Source organism: Trichoplax adhaerens, genomic scaffold (assembly GCF_000150275.1).
Source record: "Trichoplax adhaerens TRIADscaffold_10 genomic scaffold, whole genome shotgun sequence".
NCBI lineage: Eukaryota > Metazoa > Placozoa > Uniplacotomia > Trichoplacea > Trichoplacidae > Trichoplax > Trichoplax adhaerens.
In genome coordinates, this window is record NW_002060952.1 from 1,682,973 (window position 1) to 1,703,328 (window position 20,356).

At 30.3% G+C, this 20,356-nt stretch overlaps 2 protein-coding genes across 2 annotated transcripts in view; both read left to right on the top strand.

Moving 5' to 3' along the window:
* Nucleotides 1–9,173: 9,173 nt before the first annotated feature.
* Nucleotides 9,174–10,963, top strand: TRIADDRAFT_59351 (uncharacterized protein; the record flags this gene model as incomplete). Its single annotated transcript, XM_002115270.1, has 2 exons — nucleotides 9,174–9,414; nucleotides 10,875–10,963. 2 exons carry the CDS (start codon nucleotides 9,174–9,176, stop codon nucleotides 10,961–10,963), a joined length of 330 nt encoding a protein of 109 aa, XP_002115306.1.
* Nucleotides 10,964–11,538: 575 nt separating this feature from the next.
* The window catches only part of TRIADDRAFT_59352 (uncharacterized protein), a gene marked incomplete at both ends in the record, with an annotated part of 10,257 nt that continues 1,439 nt past the window's right edge, over nucleotides 11,539–20,356 (top strand). Inside the window, 14 exons of the mRNA XM_002115271.1 lie at nucleotides 11,539–11,914; nucleotides 12,027–12,058; nucleotides 12,587–12,635; nucleotides 12,719–13,099; nucleotides 13,703–13,750; nucleotides 13,986–14,420; nucleotides 15,225–16,271; nucleotides 16,370–16,555; nucleotides 17,534–17,689; nucleotides 17,837–17,894; nucleotides 18,493–18,592; nucleotides 18,926–18,966; nucleotides 19,670–19,772; nucleotides 20,129–20,279. Of these exons, the coding sequence (XP_002115307.1) occupies nucleotides 11,539–11,914; nucleotides 12,027–12,058; nucleotides 12,587–12,635; nucleotides 12,719–13,099; nucleotides 13,703–13,750; nucleotides 13,986–14,420; nucleotides 15,225–16,271; nucleotides 16,370–16,555; nucleotides 17,534–17,689; nucleotides 17,837–17,894; nucleotides 18,493–18,592; nucleotides 18,926–18,966; nucleotides 19,670–19,772; nucleotides 20,129–20,279 (3,163 nt within the window). The remainder of the gene's footprint in view (nucleotides 11,915–12,026; nucleotides 12,059–12,586; nucleotides 12,636–12,718; nucleotides 13,100–13,702; nucleotides 13,751–13,985; nucleotides 14,421–15,224; nucleotides 16,272–16,369; nucleotides 16,556–17,533; nucleotides 17,690–17,836; nucleotides 17,895–18,492; nucleotides 18,593–18,925; nucleotides 18,967–19,669; nucleotides 19,773–20,128; nucleotides 20,280–20,356) is intronic.

Genomic DNA, 20,356 nt, shown 5'->3' on the forward strand with positions numbered 1-20,356 from the left:
AAGATATGAGCTCTATAAAGTTTAATTTTTACTGATAATTAGCTTGCTATAAGTGGCTTGGTCCTTAGACTAAAAATTAATCTGGTAAACATTTTAGCAGTATTCAGTTTCTGCTTCAGTTTCGAATATTTAAACGTATTATAAATATCATCAAAATTTTCGTTTATCTTTCTTTTACTCAATAAAGCTTTTAAAAATGCTAGAAATCTAATTCGCTATCACTATTGTAGCATTCGCTTAAAATATGTTCAATTCTTAATATTAATTATATTAAGAAATGTAGTGTACGGATTATTAGCCCTAGGTTCGTAATCCGTCAACTCAAAATTCTGAGTTGTTAAAATCGAGCAAATCCCTAATGTGACACAAAATAGTCTACATCGTATCATTGACTTATAACAGTTAAGTTTATTAACGACTGTGAGTCATCCGTCGGAGAAGAATTCCAATTTCTTCCCCTTATAATAATAGTCGAAAAGTGGCTAAGATAAACCGTATAATCGACTTAGCCTCCACGATAATAATTCTATGCAATTTATACAAATTATCATCAATTGCTCCTCTACGTAGGAATCATCAATCGCATTAGTACATTGCTTAATAACATTACTTAATATGGCTATCAGCTACGCCCTTATATAACACATACTTTATTAAGACATACAGTTCTATACTACATACTATCACTGTATTGCCTATACAAACTACTGTAATTAGCTGAAATCACTACAAGAAAAGATTCGAGTAATTTATTATTTACGGAATGTATTTGTAGATCTACCTAACTATTTAAACCTTAGATGACAATATTAATTTCCAAGAGTTATTTCTTATGTGGGCGTCGGATACTAAATTCTCTTATTAGAAATTAGTATACTGTATGCTATAGCTGGGATATCTGTTTTGAAATTTTAAAATTTGCTTTTATGATTACAAGTCTTAAGTGTATGTAACTTATATATATATAACTACACTAGAGTTCTTTACTTTCCTTTGCCACAAGTGAGGGTTGTGACACACGTACTTTGAAGAATTAAAATAGTAATGTCTAGATATAACAATTAAAAGCAATCAAAATGATACAAAAAGTTTTAGTGGCAAGCGCGCACTATCAAACAGTTAACGTAAGACAAACATAATCAAAGCCTTCAATAAAAATAAGTCTTAACTTACTGATCTCAAATATGGTCTTTTGATTATATCCTGTAATCTTAAGTTTTAATCCCTTTGATGTAATCATATGAGATAAAATGGCAGACATACTAATCTTAAATCATAGCCTTCTGTAAAAACTAGCTGTTTGAAGTCAAACTCTAATCCGAAAATTGCTTTTATTACATTTGATATAAACGATCATGAAAATCCAAAATTTATAGAAAATTGGAACTTTATTAGATCTTATACGAAGATAATGTTTGCACAGCTCTATGCTAGCCGAATACAACTACTAAACACTTCTAGAAAGAACTACTAGAATAATTTTAGTTGCCAGCCTATATACTTTTCGGAGCATTCGAAGCTACACTCAGCATAGTAAGTAACATTCTAACATATNTACACGATCAGATATTATTACTAGTATTAGCCTTTTACAGCGGACCATCATTAATCCAATTTGGAAAACTACAACAGTATTCACGTAGACATTGTTTCTACCAGTCAAAGTATGGTGAACTAATCATAACCTAAAATATGATTTGCGGCTTTACTTTTACTTCTAAAGGCTTAATAGTAACTCGATGCCGTATTGTAGTCATCTGTACTCTAACATAGAATCTTCCATTATTGTCCATGGTCATATGCTATAAAATATGTCTTAAGATAAATATAGAAAGTCGCGTTGGCGTACATCCTACTAAATATGGCTAATAGTCTACAATCCTAATACCAAGTTACGTAGTATTGGATGCTTCTGATCTGATCTAGTCATTAGCGTGTGTTAACTAGGGTCTATATAATCTTGACTATATAGATTCTTACTGTAATTATAAAACTTCAATTATTATAACTTAAGTAGGCTAAGGTGTGCTACTCACATTATAATTAGGGTTAAACTACGGTTATTCATGTTTTATAAGACTAGTCTTTATATTCACTGGTGTTCTAGAGTAAGACCTCTTGTTACACTCAAACCCAGCTTATGACAGTCAATGCTTACACCTAATTTAGGAACTTTAGGGGTCTGTAATGTAACTAGTATTGTAATTGTAGACTGTTAGCCATGTGTAGTATAATGTACGGTAGATATTTATCCTAAGAGATATTTGGTAGCTATAACTATAGATTGTAGTGGTAGAGACTCTATGCTAGAGTACAGATGACTATATACAGTAAGCTGTTGAGTTACTAATAAGGCTATAGGTAAAAATAGAACTGTAAATCATATATTAGGATATGGTTAATTCACTGTACTTTGGCTGGTGTGAATAATGTCTACGTAAGTACTGTAGTCGTATCCATATTGGATTAATGATGGTCCGCAGTAGAATAGCCTTACTAAGAATAATTTAACTATGTGTAAAATAAGGTAAAAGGTTGCCATGCGGATTGTAGCTGCGAATGCTACGGAAAGTATAACAGCATGCAACTTTAGATTATTCTGCTAGTTCGTTGTAGAAGTCTTTAGTAGTAGTATTCGGCTAGAGTAGAGCTGTGTGTAGTTAATCTTTGTATAAGATTCAATAAAGCCCTTATTTTTCTAAAATTTGGAATCTCGTGATTGGTACATATCACAGGGTTGTAAAACCAACGATTTTGGACTCAATTTATCAGTGCCGGTTCGGTAAATTAGCATCCCCATAGTCAAAAGACCTTCATGTGTTTTGCTGTACATTAATTTCGGAATTTTAAGAGAAAAGATACAGTGCATAACCGTATGTATTCTTATTTATTTAAAACCAATCGGTTACTATAGATTGTGTGGGTATTACATTTATATAGCATATTTCGGACTCATTTACCTTAGAAAATGCTATAGCTTTATAGTTACCGTAACTTATCAAATATAGTCATTAATATATATATATATATATATATACATAAGATCGCTTAACACCTCATTACGAAAGTGCCTACTTATAATTACAATCCCTTTTTAAACTAGCGAAATGTGGTAACTATTTAAAGTCAGATTTATTTACATTGGAGAATCCTGCAAATTTACTGGTTTATTTATTGTGCTTAATGATTTTTGGTTTATCCCATTGCTATTCATAAATCATAATTGGTCATAGAGTGCAATCCAGTAAACTATCTAGTTATACAAAAATTAAATTTAGACGTATAAAAGCTATAGACAGCAATTATGCTAATGAATAAATAGATTTAATTAATAACATTTTTTCATATTAACAAAGTCCGATTCACTGTACGGTGTGTCTTACATTCGAAAACTGCTTTCAACAAGCAGTACAAACATGGTTCGAGCCAAACTATCAGTATTTCAATGTGTCGTCTTCGTAATTGTTGCTGACTTTATACCAGTGTTAAGCAATTATTCTTCAATTTTCGCCTGTGGTATCTGCTACTTGGCTTTTAATAAGAGGCTTAGTAACATTCACAATATCCGCCAGCTGGCTAGAAAAGCGATCTTGCATAGTTGCCTCATTGATGATTGGATGGACTTAACAGTGCAAATACTAGATTTATTCAATATACAAATTAAATGTTATCACATTTATTATCAATTTTTATTTCGTTAGGTATACCATGTGCTATTTTGCCGAGCACTTCTTTGGCTGAAAATGATTATGGCCATACCAAGGTATCAGTTGCTGGTTTAAACTTGTTCTTAAGAACAAAGTTATGAGGCAAGGAGATAGTATAAAATGGGTATTCTTTATCTCATCGATCTACCAAAACTACTTCATAACTTGATATAAAATGGAATTTCTGTTCTAGTTTTTATCTCTGCACTGATATAATCGGTACTAGTCTGCCTCTTATCCTTCGGACAATATTTTGATCAATAAATTTATTATTCTACTATACTGTTAGCTATTTAGCTTAACTCAGCACCATACATCGAATCTGCTACTCAAATCACATTTTATTTATGGCAATCCTCTTTACAGTATCGAGATTGTTTTTAATCGTTTGATAAATAAATTAATAGTTTTAGCAACAATAACTCTATAGCACCTCCGAAAATCTGTTAATAAACAAAGTAATTGTATATTAATTAATATTTTTCAACAGTCACAACAGTACATATTCATAATCATTAATATAATTATGCACAGTATACTTTTATAAATTAATTAGTAAATTTTACGCTTTGAGTTCGCTATTATCACACCTGGTAACTATCTATTCCCGACTATGGAATTCCTGTTACAGTTATTATAAGTGTAAGTTGGAAGTATATTGGTATAACTACTAAATTATTATTATTATCCGGACTAAAATATGGGGATAATTTTATCACTTTACTAATTGAAATAACTATATAAATCCAATCTTAATGATCCTAGCATTTCAAGATCATCAAATAAAATTAATTGATTTATTAAAATATTATCTTCTGGTATATGGAGTGAAATGTGTACCGCAGATCACAAATAACCAGTCAACTAAAATATCAGCCATGAGTTATTGGTAATAGATAATCTGAATAAGGAATAGTAATAATATAAATTACATAAGAAACTAAATATAAGTTTGGCTACTTGTGTAGTAAGTTCACCTTACTGCAATTGCTTAATATTCTTTTACTGTTACATGTTTATCCTATATAAATTGATGTCTGCCATACTACAATGGCAATTAATCTATCCATATCTCTACAAAAATTTAGTAACTTAATTAATTAAGTCTTTACATTAGTAAGTGATTATGTTATCAACAAATCAATCATAGAACGGTACAGAAACTTCGTTTCTTAGTTCATTATATTCGATAAGAACTTAATTGAAGATACACCCATTCATGTTCATTCGGTTCCATAAGAATTATAAGCAATAACTTTGTTCCTTAAATTTATGCTACTTGTTAGCGTATATTATAATTAACAGGAGTTGCGTATTAAATGGAATGAAATTGAATTTGTGCCACAGGTAAAATTGTTTAAAGTGAATCATTCATAAATTTCCTGATTCGATTAATAAGCTGATTAAAATTCCATGCTAATATATATACAGAGCTGATCGAAGGGCTCTAGATCGCACATGACGAAGCTAAGACGCTGTCATTTTGATATCTTATTCGTTTTATTTGATAATACAACAAATAGATTTTCAAGAAGTTTTACGTAAACCGAAAACAGCTGCTACAACGTAATCAGAGCAGATGTTGTTTGTAAATATCAATACCTTTCTTAAACGACAATTAATTCAAAAGCTTCTATTAAGTTTGGCTATTGCTACTAATTAATGAATTCTTAGCAGATAAATAATTAAAACATTTACGCATTCTACTACTGCTATACTTTGTATCAGAAATAATTTAATACCTATATAATTAAGAATAAATAAGATATGATTTAGTCATAAAATAAAATTTCTTTGACATTTATATGTAAATGAACGTCTTTGTAAAATTAATAAGTAGTTCGGTATTGAATGTAGACGCATCTCTTTATTTACTTATTATGCTGATATAGGAAATATATTTTATGCATTTATTAGATCTGCAATAAAATAAAAAGATACACTGATTCATTATCATTATCAAAATATTATTAAAGGTTGCCAATGGTTAGCACAAACTTGGTGAGAAGAAATTTTGTATTTCTATTTATTTTACGTCTACATGATACATTAAAAAAATTTTTTAATCGGATAAGTTGATCCATGCCCATTAGAAATCCTAATAGAAGGCAACATAAATTCAATATTTAATAAATTTTTAAAATTTTGCTAAGTTTACATCTGGTAGCTATAAACTTTTCAATTATCTAACTTGAAAAATCTGTTTACTCGATATCTTAACAGATTATGAAATAAAAGCCTCTGAATATGTTAGGTTGTAGATATCAATCGGTAAGTAACTTTGGAAAATATCTATATACATTAACCAAAACTAAACAATATCTTGTATGCTAGATCATTCTTAAATAATATACGAGCGAATGAGTAGTATTTTTGATCATTTCAGTTTACACCTATTATGAGCTGCATAACATCGGTAATAATCCTTGGCAATATCTTTTGGCATATCTAACGCTATCTTTATTTGAATAGTACTGTACTGTTATTATGCGACATAATTTTGGAATGCTAAGCATCAATGATGTTAATATTACGAAATAGCAGAGTTAAAAGATATCGACAAATTAACGTTGTCAAGTAGGAACGAAATATAGCTATTACGGATCGATGCATGACTAAACGATTAATGATATTCCAGCGTTATAAATATAATTTGTTTTGCCTCGGAATGAAAGAGACAAAAAAATATCCATCAACGCCTTAACCAAGATTACTTAGTCTTGCTACCACAAATAAATATAGATCCTTATAGTTGATTTGGTACAGAAAATTTTATTTTGAGCGTAAACTTAGTCCAACAGTTATATCATTTGCGGGACATTTTCGATAGTAAATTAGTTGCATTACGAAGATTAAGGATTGATAACTATAATCAAAGACTGAAGCAATCGAATGTTATTGGTTCTTACGAGCTCAAGGAAATCATTTTCATTTAGCAAAATGTTAATTTGGTTCTAGCATCGTAAATACAATAATATTGATCATATAAGATAAATGACTTAAACTTTACTGCAATATTTTCCTAAGCAATCTGTCATCTTGAAATCTAAATAAAAGCAAATTATTTTGATTGTAAATATATCATAATGGAAATTATTTATTTATATAGTAAAGCGTAGCATAAATTAATGCCGTACTTACCTAGCGTACGTTTAAAATTGCGCTAACAAACATCCTCGCAGAATAGACGTATAAAAGATACCAATTGAATTCTCACGAGATTCTCAAGTGTACCTTATTCATTAGCTCTTGTTTTCGATCCCACTACATCTGTATATCTATAATACAGAAACAGCGTCCAAGAATATCCTTCACTTGGCTTACACATGGTTTATCAATTTACCCATATTTTAAAATTAGTACAGTATCTAATGTTAATGAGAACGAAAGCAGTTAAAAGGTATATGCTAATTGAATCCATTTAATTTCGATATTCTACCAACGACGTTGATTTCTATGCGTGCTTCCATTTTAATTTTAAAAATCTTAATAATGGATTTATTTAAAAATCATTTTTATATCTATAACATAAGGAAGGAATAGACCATTATTCATATATTTTATTTTATTATCTTACAATTTAAATATACTGGCTTTCTAATAGTGCCCTTAATCTAAAATTACACATGCCATAAAATCAATGAGAATATATTTTTTTAGCAACGGATTAAAGAAGTAGTTACATTGAAACATTTTATTTCTATTTAATGTTGATGTATTTCATATATATATATAAATTTCTAAGATTGCTTTTTTCTTGGATTACTATGAGATCTATAAGAAGACATGAAAAAAAACTTAATGATGCTCTTTATATTATGGAGTTTGTTTTTGCCTTTATAAAGATAAATTTCCATTTCCCTCTATGTCTTTATTAGTCACGTAATTAATTGCTTATACTTGCAACTCACGAACTTAATCCTTAATGATTAATATTTTTTAAAATAATTAGCCGTCGTAACGAAATTAGTAAACAAAGCGATAGAGATCATAACCTACAAAAATGCAAACTAAGTAACATGTGAAGCGATATAAACTGATATTTCTCATTTAACAACAGCAAAATCGAAAAATTTTTTAAAGATTTTTACAGAAATAAGAGACTATTGATATAAAATATCATCATTATGAACATATTGCTAACGACTAACATTATTTGATTCAATCAAGTATGAAGAATGTTAATAAAATAATTAAATTAATATTTATCATTATTTACATCTACTAAGGAATCTAATCGTTCTATTACAGATTTTCACTCATCCATTAATTTTAATGGGTAGCTGTATTTTATTCTTGGCCATAATTACTTGCAAGCAGGTATCAACAGCAGGTACAGTTTAATTTCAAACTTGAAGTGAGTTTAAGTTTTCCATTAATAAATATCTCAAAATTAATAGAATATGGCTTTGTATTACATTAATGATGAAATTAGGCCAGGCTTATTGGTTTTTTCAGTACAGCATCAAAATTTACGAAATAGTTTTGCAAAGATTCGACGCTTTGCCTTTTTTAGCCTCGAGCATGTGAATAATTGACTATAACTGAAAAAAAATGTTTACAAAGAAAGGTTATAGTACATCCATTTTCTAGACAAAACTTCTAATATCGGCAGCGATATAAAGTTATCTAATAATTAGTTGGAAAATATACCTATACATCAATTAATAACACTGGAATAATATTCATAGTAATCTAAACGTTGTTAGATAACAATAGGCTATTTTATTACGTTTGTTGGGCGATCAGTGTCAAGACCAGAGATTGAGGAACTAAACTATAATAAGTAAAAACTTGGTTTATATACAGCGATATTATGCATTAGTGATTCACACTATACATTGCATATTACACATTACTAATGATTTTATTAGATAAGGTTGATGACATTAACACAATTAAGATAAGGTCTCTGTACTGATATAAATCCTTCTGTATTGATGTGAGTAACTCTTCTTATCAATTAATGTTATAAATACATAAAATTAGATCCCCAAAAATTGAAATTTAAGTGTATACTAGTAGCAACAGTGCATAGCTTTGTATTTACTTTATGATTTTGAGGTTGGTTAATTATATAAATTCTTTCTATTACCCTTAATGACTATTTCATTCATATTCTAAAGGCAAGAGTAAAATTTTAATATCTTATTTAGCTCCTATGTATCATTGGATACTGTTCCTGTTTTCTATATACGATGACACTTGAATAAGATTAAAATCTATATTCCTTCCTATATATGTATATGAATCCGGTTAATTCAAGTAAACATTACTATACGCCATACGCTAAAGACTCCATTCTTTCTCTTTGTAGACGACCTATGGTACAGTCATAACTCCAAACGTTATTTCTTTAGTCAGACTACTCTAACATTCCAAGCTGCAGTCAATTACTGTCGAGATACCTACGGCGGTAGTTTACTTGAAATCAGTGGACATAATGAAAATACTGTTATAAGAAATATGCTGATCTCAGAAAATGCTCCATCAGCGATATTCTGGATTGGAATACAAGATTCTAGTGGTTTTTTTGCCAATGCTGTATGGCATCATAGCAATGCGAGCGTTGGTGACTGGAATCTATGGTATCAGGATATCGTTGTTGATCCATCAAAGTTATGTACTGGAGTTTTCGAGATATTTGGTACATTTTTCTGGAAGAATTTGAGATGTTCTGATCCTTACCGATTCATTTGCCAAATAGGTTTGTTGAATTTGATTTTTTAAAGCCAACAGTTTAATTTAATTCTTTAGTGCTTTGACAGATTGACAAATTGCCCTAGCATTATGTATTTCAAAGGTTGTTTGATTAAAAGATACTTAAGATTTCAATGCATTGAATTTCATGTTTCTTACTTGGGTAATATGTACAATACGTTTATATATAAAATGCTTAATGTTTATAGTCTTATAGTCTTCATTAATTGAACTTCACATTACAATTATAACAATATTTTTTTAGTAGTGATATGCTTTAGTAGTAGCTTAAATTTAGATAATGCTAACAATTAAGCATATTATAAATTTGAAACAGTAATTTGTGTTGTTTGGCTATATAAATTCACGAGTATTATTCCATTTCAATCTATCTGGACATATCGTGATCAAGCATTTGCTATTTTAAATCTACAAATACATCATAGGTGCCAGTTGTAGTGAAAAATAGGATTTACTAGAGGATAAAATATACGAGTATTACGATATAAGCCCTTTATGGAGTGTTATTTTGCTTAGATTAGTTTCAGTCTAGATCTCCAAGAGTCTTTGTAGTTACTGTCCTGCCTTAATAGTAAGTTTAATAAAGGTATATCCTGTTGTAATATAACTAGTATTGTGATTGTAGGCTGTTAGCCATGTTTAGTATAATGTACGGTAGATATTTATCCTAAGAGATATTTGGTAGCTATAACTATAGACTGTAGTGGTAGAGACTCTATGCTAGAGTACAGGTGACTATATACAGTAAGGTGGTGAGTTACTAATAAGGCTATAGGTAAAAATAGAACTGTAAATCATATATTAGGATATGGTTAATTCACTGTACTTTGGCTGGTGTGAATAATGTCTACGTAAGTACTGTAGTCGTATCCATATTGGATTAATGATGGTCCGCAGTAGAATAGCCTTACTAAGAATAATTTAACTATGTGTAAAATAAGGTAAAAGGTTGCCATGCAGATTGTAGCTGCGAATGCTACGAAAAGTATAAAATCAAGCTACTTTAGATTATTCTGTTAGTTCGTTGTAGAAGTCTTTAGAAGTAGTATTCGGCTAGAGTAGAACTGTGTGTAGTTAATCTTTGTATAAGATTCAATAAAGCCCTTATTTTTCTAAAATTTGGAATCTCGTGATTGGTATATATCACACCTGTTCTTGGTGCATCATATTTAAATTATCGAGCTTAGATAAAGGTAGCCAGCACTTTCACACTATAAAACGTGCGAAATGTTAATTATTACTGGCTATCGTTATTTCAAAGGCCATTGATACCCATCAGACACTTTGCGAAAAACTCTTGTCTAATCTTTTAGATAAAAGTGTATTTTATCAATATCGTGTAAAATTTATACGTAACACGATTAAGCTGGATTCTTATTAATCATAAACTGCGATCTAATCGAGCATATTAATTTCAGGAAATATTGTCGTTATGCTTATTTTTAGATTTAAATACAACAACATCGAATTCCATATTAGCTTCCTATCTCTTTGCTAGCTACCCGCGACCTCCGCGTAAGCGTTTAGTTGGATAATTTATATTTTATCGCTTATGAACGTTAGCAATACTAATATAAATAAATCAGCTAATTTTATTAAATGATCTCATTCTAATATATTAGATGAAAATGTTTGCAAAGCACCAAATATCGTATTTAATAATACTTGCTTAAGTCCTCATAATACTTTACTGCCGTTTAATTTATCAATTAATTACTGCAAAGCCATTGGTAAACGCTTACTTCAAGTAGAATCTCAAGCGAAATCACAAGTTTTAAATTCAATAATATCCTCAACTATGGAAGTCTGGATAGGACTACGTAGTCATTTATCTAAAAGTGTTAGTAAGAAAGATTTTACATGGTTGTATGATGATCCTAATCTGCTTGCATCTAACTTTACTGCTTGGGAAAAATTTACTCCTATTACTATAAATAATCCAATATCGGGTAAATGTGCTACGATAAAGAGGGATTCATTGCTATGGAAAAACAGACCTTGCCAATCCTTTTATCCATTTATTTGTCAGCAAGGTACTGTAATATTTGAAAAGTTATTCAACTTCTTGTGCATTGCTTACGATCACTGATATGCTTGATTTCTAATAGAAATGACTTGTCCAGCTGGTTGGTTGCAATTTAGAGATAGCTGCTATCAAGTTATGAATCCATACGGTGTTGGTACATACTGGCTTGGAGCTTTTTTATCTTGCAAGTTTTCTTATTCTAGCGGTTTAGCAATCATTGCCAGTAAAGACGAAATGAAATTTATCGAAAGCGTAGCTTTATCACTCAATCGCCCACTATGGATTGCTATGAAAGCTGATGGAAAAGGGCTTCGATGGAATAGTAAAGAGAACATTACTAACCACTACCAGATACCACCAAATGCGTATTGTATGTTAGTGAAACCTACTGGAAATCGAGTCACTTGGGAATTTTCTTCTTGTAGCACTGGGATCGGTGCTTATCCATTGTGTCAAAAAGGTACATTAGCCAAGGGAATAACTGATAACTTATAAAAAGACATAGAATTAATGCGCTAGATCATTAATCTTCCTGAAGTAATTTAAACTAACATTTCTTTTATTCTGATTAGCTGCAACACCTATTACTTTAAATAATTCTGAGGTAATCTATCGGATATTTATATGGAATGGTTTAAAGTATCATAATTGTTTGAGAAAATATTTATATTTAATCATTTTATTTACAAGCATACCCGAATTAAATTATTGCAGACAAGTTTAAGTAGCTTCCAGTTTCTAAAATTCTAGCGATTAACTAATACTACACGATTTAAGCAGGTTCAATTAATCAAATATAGCTACAAATAAGCGGTAAAACCATGCTGTATTCAAGCAAGAAGTCCTTCTTTTTCTTTATTTGATAAATTAAAATTTATGATTACTTAATTTGTCACGGTACCCTAAAGCGACTTTTAATAAGCATAAATAATTTCAGGATATTATTTCCTGTAACTTCTTATAAAAAATGAAGTAATAACTCAGCAATTACTGTTACTAGATTATCGAATATTTATTTACTGACACACTATCATAAATCTTTTCTTCTCTAAGTTCGATGCAAAAATCACCTTGACTTAGTGCAGCCAGGTTCGCTATGCTATATTGATTGATGTATCTACCGTCTTTATAGGGTTTGACAACAGCTGCTATTGTTGACTCCATCGGGAAGGATATTTTCCGTAAGTAATATGAATTCTTATGACAAACTACAATAATATAAGCTGCAATCTTCATTTCTAAATATATACACAACTTTGATTAGCTACTTGTCCAGATAATTGGTTGCGATATAGAAACTATTGCTACTACCTTGAAACTACGACTGGCAATTACTTACAAGGAAAAAATCGATGTAAGAATAATTTGGAAGCCTATCCAGCAATTATTAATGACGCCGAGAAGGAAATGATAATAAGATCTATTCTTGGCATCGATGATGAGGTATGGATAGGATTAGAAGGTACATCGAACAACTTCACGTGGTACGAGAATTTGGCAAGCATCAACTATACCAATTTAGTTGCTCATGCCTGTTATCCAGAAAATTCATGTAATTGTACGGTGTTAAAAAAATCAAATGAATTTTTAAGCTCTTGGTATGTTCGAGACTGCAATCTTAATGCTTCTATTCTTTGCCAAAGGAGTAAGTAACACCTATTTTATTTACTTTTTAAAATTTCATACAAATTTTATCGTTTATGGTAACAAGTAGATGTTGCATGTCACTTCTTAAGACCTTGCTTTAACTATTACTGTACTATGCTGCTAATAGAAATTTGTAACGAGAAAAATAAACCACGTCTAAAGCATAACTCTAAATACCGACGATTCCTCATCGTCGAGAGATCACAGTAACCAGCAAGTGTCTCCCAGATAATACTGTAAATCTTAACTGCTTCATTTTTAAATCATTTAATTTATAGTCACATAAACATTAATTAAAGCACATAGATATTATCAAGTATCCAGTTATCTAGTAAAGCATGCAAGATATCATAAATAATTCCATATCAGTAAGTTCCTGTTTAAGTTATCATATGAAATTGATCTAACAGCTATTGTACGCCTATAAAGCTACTCCGTAACAATGATCGCTATCCTTGGCTAGATTGAATAAATAAACTGAAGTACAGATTAATAGTAGTATAATAAGATACTCTTGGTAGATACTAAATATCTAATTATTCAAATATATAGTTATCATGTAAACTAAATACTATTTTTGAATCTTGAACTTTTGATATAGGTGCCATCGGATATACGTCTGAATTGATTCAAAATTTTAGCAAATTTAGTGAGTTCCAACCAAGCTGTTATTAAGCTACAGTATCAAATCAATTTTGCAGATAGAATGCGTTGTGGAAGTGCATAATTAATTGTAGTAAATTTTCATTTTCAGTTCTCTTTAATTTATAGAAAATCGCACATTACTATATTTGCGAAGTACCAGTAATGCATACTTTATAGTTGTCGCAATCCAATAGCTATGTATAGGATTTTGAAATACTGATGATAACTGTTTTATTTAGGTGAGCTTCAAACCAATTGTCCAACAGATTGGAATATTAACGGTGTTAACTGCATCCAAATCACATTTCAGAAACTAAGATTTTACAATGCTCGAGAATTCTGTAGCTATCATAAATCGGATCTTATTTCACTATCATCGATAGATTTAGAACAAGTAACTCAAAATTTAATTGAGCAGAAAGCAGTAAATCAATTAGTCAACATTACGGGAGTTTCATTTTGGATTGGCTTATATAAGGTAAATAATACTTTCCAATGGCTCCAAGATTCGACAGCAGTGCAAGAAAATTCCAAATTGGAATTTAGATCGACTGCCGGTACTAGCCAACTTCGATGTGCAGTGATGGAATACATGCATTTAAATGGTACTTGGGTTTGGTATACCGTCGATTGTGTAAGCCATCGAGCTTACCTAATATGCAGGAAAACGATAGGTATAATACAGCAATTAATTCGATTTCTTTTAAAGCTACAATTTAATACTAATCGATTGCAATTTACTGCATTTGTATCATTTTGAGTTGCTTATGGATTTACAGTTATTGCCGTTTTTATAATAATTCTTTTAGTCGTTTTACCCCAATTCTTTGTAACTTAATAATTTGATAGCTTATTTTTTATATGATTTTGAGTTGGCTATTGATTCATAAACTATTATAGTCTCCACTTTTATTCTAAATCTTTCTCACATTGATAGCTAAGTAGAAGATGGATATCATTTGTAATAGTACCAAAATTTTAACTATAGTAAATTTTAACAACTTTAAGCTGATATCTATCATAAGTGATAATTCTAAGTTTTAATATTATACTCACGGTATCTAATTGCTTATAAATTTATCGATTCACAGCTATTGTTACCTATACCATGCATGATTCATGTATTCATTTTACCGTATATCGTATATTTTTGTGCATTGATATCTACCTTTTGCCTAAGATTAATTTAAGCTGGCTATTCATTCACAAATTGTATATAATTCGTGAAGTTTCTGCTTCAATTCTTAACTTATTATACGTCAATAGATGTAGATAGGGTGGATATCCTTTACTATTATACTAGAATTCTTATTTTAGTAAATCTCAGCTGCTTAATTGCTGATATCATTTATAAGTAATAAATCTAAATTTTAATATTATCCATACGGCTTCTAATGTACATTGTGAATATTTCATTGAAAAACGATTGTCTGTTAATGTTTATCTACAGTATAGTAAATGATAAATTTTTTTATTAGATCTAGAAAGCGACACCTCAACATTCCCTATGGTTCAATCAACCACCCAGGTTCCAGTCACTACAGAGGATTCTGAAACTGGAGCAATTTCTTTTGCTATTGATGCAGTGATAGCCAATACGGAAGATTCTTCAACCACAGACATTTCTACTAATACTATTGTAACCACTCCAAACATTTCCACTACTACTACAGAGAATTCTACAACTTCGAATATTTTTACTACTACTAGTGCTGTGACAGCTGCTGTGGAGAATTCTACAACCCTGAACGTTTCTGCTACTACCAACGCGGCGACAGCCACTACAGAGAATTCTATAACTACTAAAATTTCTATTACTACCAGTGCAGCGACAGCTGCTGTAGAAGATTCTACAACCCTAAGCATTCCTGCTGCTACTAACACAGCGACAGCCACTACAGAGAATTCTACAACCACAAAAATTTCTACTACTACTAGTGCAGCGACATCTGCTGTAGAAGATTCTACAACCCTAAGCATTCCTGCTGCTACTAACACAGCGACAGCCACTACAGAGAATTCTACAACCACAAAAATTTCTACTACTACTAGTGCAGCGACAGCTGCTTTAGGGGATTCTACAACCCCGAACATTTCTACTACTACTAACACAGCGACAGTTACCACAGAGAATTCTACAACCAAAAAAATTTCTACTACCACTAACACAACTACAGCCACTATAGAGGATTCTACGACTCCAACCATTTCTACTACTACTAACGCAGCGACAGTTACTACGAAGGATTCTAAAACCGTAAATATTTCTATTACTACTGATGCAAAGACAGCCACTATAGAGGATTCTCCAATCGTAAACGTTTCTACTACTAAAAACGGAGTGATAGCCACTATAGAGGATTCTACAATCGCAAATATTTCTGTTACTACTAACGTAGCGACTACCACTACAGAGGATTCTACAACTTCAAGCTTTTCTACTGCTACTAATAATGCAGTAACAACCAATACAGTTCCCATTACGAAAAGAAATCCACGTACTATTGAAGCTTTAACAAACATTGGTTTGTTGCTAGAATTAAATAAAGGATAAGAATATAAATATAATATCAATTTGTCTTTTACGCTCAATATTCTGATTTGAATTGGAAATATCCAACAGGTACAACTACGACAACGATGTTATCAACTGTAAGCACTTTGTCCACTAGAGTGGCAACAAATCGAAACCAAACCTATGATAATATTGATGAAGTTGTAGATAATGCTGGATTAGAACTAGCGGGAAAGTTATCGCTCTTTGCGAATTCTAACAACTCTCAAGTTTCTTATTATTATCAAAAATTAGGTACGTCATTAGTCATATTGAAATTTAATTTAATTTCCTCTTATTTCTATCTGATTTTCGATTTAATAGCAAATTACATAACATTTTTTAAAGACACATACTACCAGAATTGTTTATAGTGGGGTTATTATCGTCGGAACCTACTGAATTTTAACTCTACTTTCGTTTACAAAAGGTGCTCGGTACACCAGTGATATAATTGAGGCATGCTGTCGATCAAACAGTTGTCGTAGGTTTTAAAATAGCTAACCAGATTTTGTTTCTAATCAGCTATTTCCATGTTAAAATTTTCAAAAATCTCTACATATTGGAAAGTTTTCACTATTTACTGAAGTACGTAAATTTTCACATTCTGATGTGTAGGAAAATCTTTATTTAAGTTAGTAATTGAGATTATGCACTATACCACTAATATAATCGGGGTACACTGCTAATGATTATATAGCTATAGTGGTTTTTACTATCGCTTATTAGATTTTTTATAATCAGCCATTGCTATATTAAAATATTTAACATCTTCTCACATTAAATTTTTCTACAATTTGCTGAGGTACTGTACGTGAATTTTTTATTTAGAGCTTGGTAGAATCTTAATCTAAGTTAATAATTGAGATTACTTGTTAGCTTATTACTCTTCGTACCAAGTTTTTACATGTTATACTCTATTGATTTTATCTAAATTCACTGATCTGACTTTGTTTTTATTCAGCGATTACTATATTAAAATTTTCAAATTCTCTAGATATTAAATATTCGTATTTTTCGCTATAAGCTGAAGGATGTAAATTTTTACTTTTTGAAGTATAGTAGAATGTTAATTTTAGTTAATAATTGAGATAGTTTACCAGCTTATTACTCTCCGTACCAAATTTTTACGCATTGTGCTCTATCAATTTGTCTAAAAATATGTACAATATTTGCTACTTAAAAGCGATAATGAAGTCATTTTGCATTAATATTGAGCTGTTATACAACAAGGGGTTTGGTATATTCTCACAAGTACTAATAAAAAAGTGGTAACAGCATACATTGACATCAACATTGAAGAAGAAGTATCAGCTGTACAAGAATCTGACACTGGTCATCCATTAAAAGTTAAAGTTCCTACATCTATAATCGATAATAAATATGAAGGTATTCAAATTAATTAGCTAGCATTTATATCACATAACCTGTATTTTATAAGACGAATCTACTGATTCCGACGTGATTATAATTATAAATCCTACTCGATCTTAATAATATAATTACTTCTACACTCTAAAATACATTCATTACTAGGACAATTTCAAATAGCGATTGGAATTTATAAATCTACGCAATTTCAGCAACGTAATAGGTACATCATCAAATCCAGCTATATCTTAATTTATTTTGATATACAGCATTGGTACCGATGTCATCCTATTTCTATCAATTTGAAAGGAAGTTAAATCTTTAAATCGAAAGATTATAGAAGAATTATTACGATAAGAGATAAACATTATATTGACTAATAGTGACAAAATACTTTTCAGTATTTTATGTCATTAGTTTTTAATTTCGCATTAATAAATTCAAATTCAGGGAAAGGGCCCTTTAATTAATTAAAATTGCAGCAGTAGTTCTTTTAAATGTGGGTTAAAATAAACTTTATAATGCCAAATGTTAAGCTACATTTCTCGGACAGTCTAACGATAAATGCGAAAGCACTTCTATTAGTATTTTACTTTTCGTAATTATTAACGACTAAAATCATGATTATCATCTTTCCTTATCTATTGCTTTTGCATAGCTACATTAATATCGTGACATATTACAAATTTTTATTGTAAGAGTAAGAACTAATAATTTCTTTGTTTGCGAATTGGAAGACGTTGAAATTATTAATTACTAATTTTGAATCTTACTTTATTTTTCTATGAATTTTTCTAATCACTAATTTCTTTCTCTTATAGAATACAACAGCCACTAAAATACGCTGTATCGTGTCAAATTCGGCCAATAATGAAAGGAACATTAAAAGAGCCGGTTGTATTTTTTTATGAAATTAAGGAGGTAAGGAATCATTCCTCGATATATCAGCCAATTTGAAGCAAAACTTGGATCGAACTCTACGATTTATATATTTTACTTTTTATAGCTTATTAAAATGCAACTGTTATGTATATTAGTTAGTATTAAGATTAAGCAAATTAAACTAGATTATGTTTCCAAAGCATGTGACCAGAACATTTCCTAATCTGTAAATCTGTAACGATCAAACAGTCTTTTTGCATTCTTGCTGTATAATATCCTTTTACTACCAAAATTTTACAAGTTTTAAATTCTAACTACTAAAGTAGTAGATAATCTCACGAGATTGGTATGTAATATATATATATATTGTAGGGGAGTAACAAACAACCCAGTTGTGCCTACTGGAAAAAGAAGTAAGATAAAACAATGGATGATAGATTGTGAAATAAATAATGAGTAAATAGATAGGTTTAAGAGAATGAGACAATGCATAAATAGCTTTCTGAAGCATTGTTATGCAATGACGTCTGGTTAAATAACGGTATCTGTAGGCCTACATTGCTTGAAATATTCCTTATCTGTATGCTTATTTTTGAATTCTATTTAGCCATTGGGCTACTGATGGTTTGAAATTGGAAAAGATCAATGCTACAACTATAAAATGTCTATCGTATCATTTAACAAGTTTCTCCGTTCTGCTTCGTTTCAATAATTACTCGGTAAACCAAAAAAATTAAAGCAATTTGTACGCTAAATGCCATGCACTTAATAATTAAATTTACTGCATACATTAATGTTTTTATATACCTTTCCTCTACTATTGCTAAAGTCGCCGAAAATCCATGATAAAATCCTAAGCATAACAACCTATATCGGGTTATCTATATCACTACTTTGTCTTATAGTGACGTTCTTAACTTTTACTGCGATCAGGTAGGCAATTATTGTTTTTATCTAATCGGATTCAAAGAGTAGTTTTCTAAAAATCGATGATTTAATGAACACCTTAAAGTAGATCATGTGATGTACAGTAAATCTATCGATACTTCTATATAATAAACATAATAAAAAATTTACATCTTAAACTTGATAATTAACACTTCTTCTTCTTTTTAGGCAATTTCATAGCATACGCGGCTTGATTCATGCAAATATGGCAGCTTCTATGATAATTTCTACTACGGTATTTTTACTTGGTATCCAATGGACAAATTCTCCGGTAGATCATAAGTAGCTATAGATAACTACAGTTTTATGTTTTAAGAGTAATTCAGTTTTATTCTTGATTCGTTAAAGTATAAATGATAGTTCAAATTATATTCATGTATTTGTTATTGTACATATCTAGAAAGAGCTAATAAGTCTTACTAAGTATTCAATTCTAAAATGTATTTTATCTTCGTGTCTATCTTACCATCATTTAGACTGTTGCATTAAAGTAAATAAATAAGTAAATTTAATTGCCTAACAGTGAAGGTTACACATTTGATCAATTCAGAAATTGGAAATTAAAGCATTTTACTCGATGTTCTAATTTTCCTTACCTTAATTGATACGTTATACTGTTTAACGTAGGCTATTTGCAAAAGTATTGCTGCCATTCTCCATTTCTCGCTTTTGGCTACGTTTTTATGGATGTTAATTGAGGGTATTGCTACTTTCAAAATGTCAACCCACAATCTTGAAAGTCGAAATTCTTCTATTTCATATTTGCTTCTTGGTTGGGGTTAGTAAAGAAGTTGAGATAGAATAAATACCAAATTATTTATTAAGTCTGAAATGTAATTATCAAAATAGGTATTT